At 64.6% G+C, this 534-nt stretch overlaps 1 protein-coding gene across 1 annotated transcript in view; it reads right to left on the reverse strand.

Moving 5' to 3' along the window:
• The window catches only part of FLT3LG (fms related receptor tyrosine kinase 3 ligand), a 9,774-nt gene that overhangs the window by 8,498 nt on the left and 742 nt on the right, over positions 1 to 534 (reverse strand). Inside the window, exon 2 of the mRNA XM_077747195.1 lies at positions 465 to 531. Within this exon, the coding sequence (XP_077603321.1) occupies positions 465 to 497 (33 nt within the window). The 5' untranslated portion in view covers positions 498 to 531. The remainder of the gene's footprint in view (positions 1 to 464; positions 532 to 534) is intronic.

Genomic DNA, 534 nt, shown 5'->3' on the forward strand with positions numbered 1-534 from the left:
CCCGTCCGTGTCCCCCACCCCTGCCGTGTCCCATGTCCATGTCCATGTGTCCTTCCTCTTTGCATGTCCTCCACCCGTGGCCCTGTCCCCCTCCTCTGTCCATGTCCCCCACTGTCCGTGTCCCCCAACCTTGTCAGTCTCTCCCCTGCCCCGTGTGCCCCTCCTCTGTGCATGTCCCCCACCCGTCCATGTCCCCTACCCCTGTCCACATGTCCTTCCTCTGTGCATGTCCCTCACCCCTGTCCATGTCCCTCACCCCTGGTCGGGCTCTGTGCTGCTGTCCATGTCCCCCGCCCATGTCATGTGTCCTTCCTCTTTGCATGTCCCCCTCCTCTGCCCGTGTCCCCCTCCTCTGTGCACGCCCCCACCCTGCCCAGGTCCCCCACCTGTGTCCAGCTCCTCTCCCTGGTCTGCCCATTTTGATACTGCGCTGCCTTCCCCCACTCGCCCCCAGGTATACGCACAGTTGGGCTCCAGGCTGGCGCCAGCACTATCATCTCGGCCGGAGGCCCCTCATGCCTATGGCCACATCTC

Source organism: Crocuta crocuta, unplaced genomic scaffold (assembly GCF_008692635.1).
Source record: "Crocuta crocuta isolate KB4526 unplaced genomic scaffold, BGI_CrCroc_1.0 scaffold334, whole genome shotgun sequence".
Classification (NCBI taxonomy): domain Eukaryota; kingdom Metazoa; phylum Chordata; class Mammalia; order Carnivora; family Hyaenidae; genus Crocuta; species Crocuta crocuta.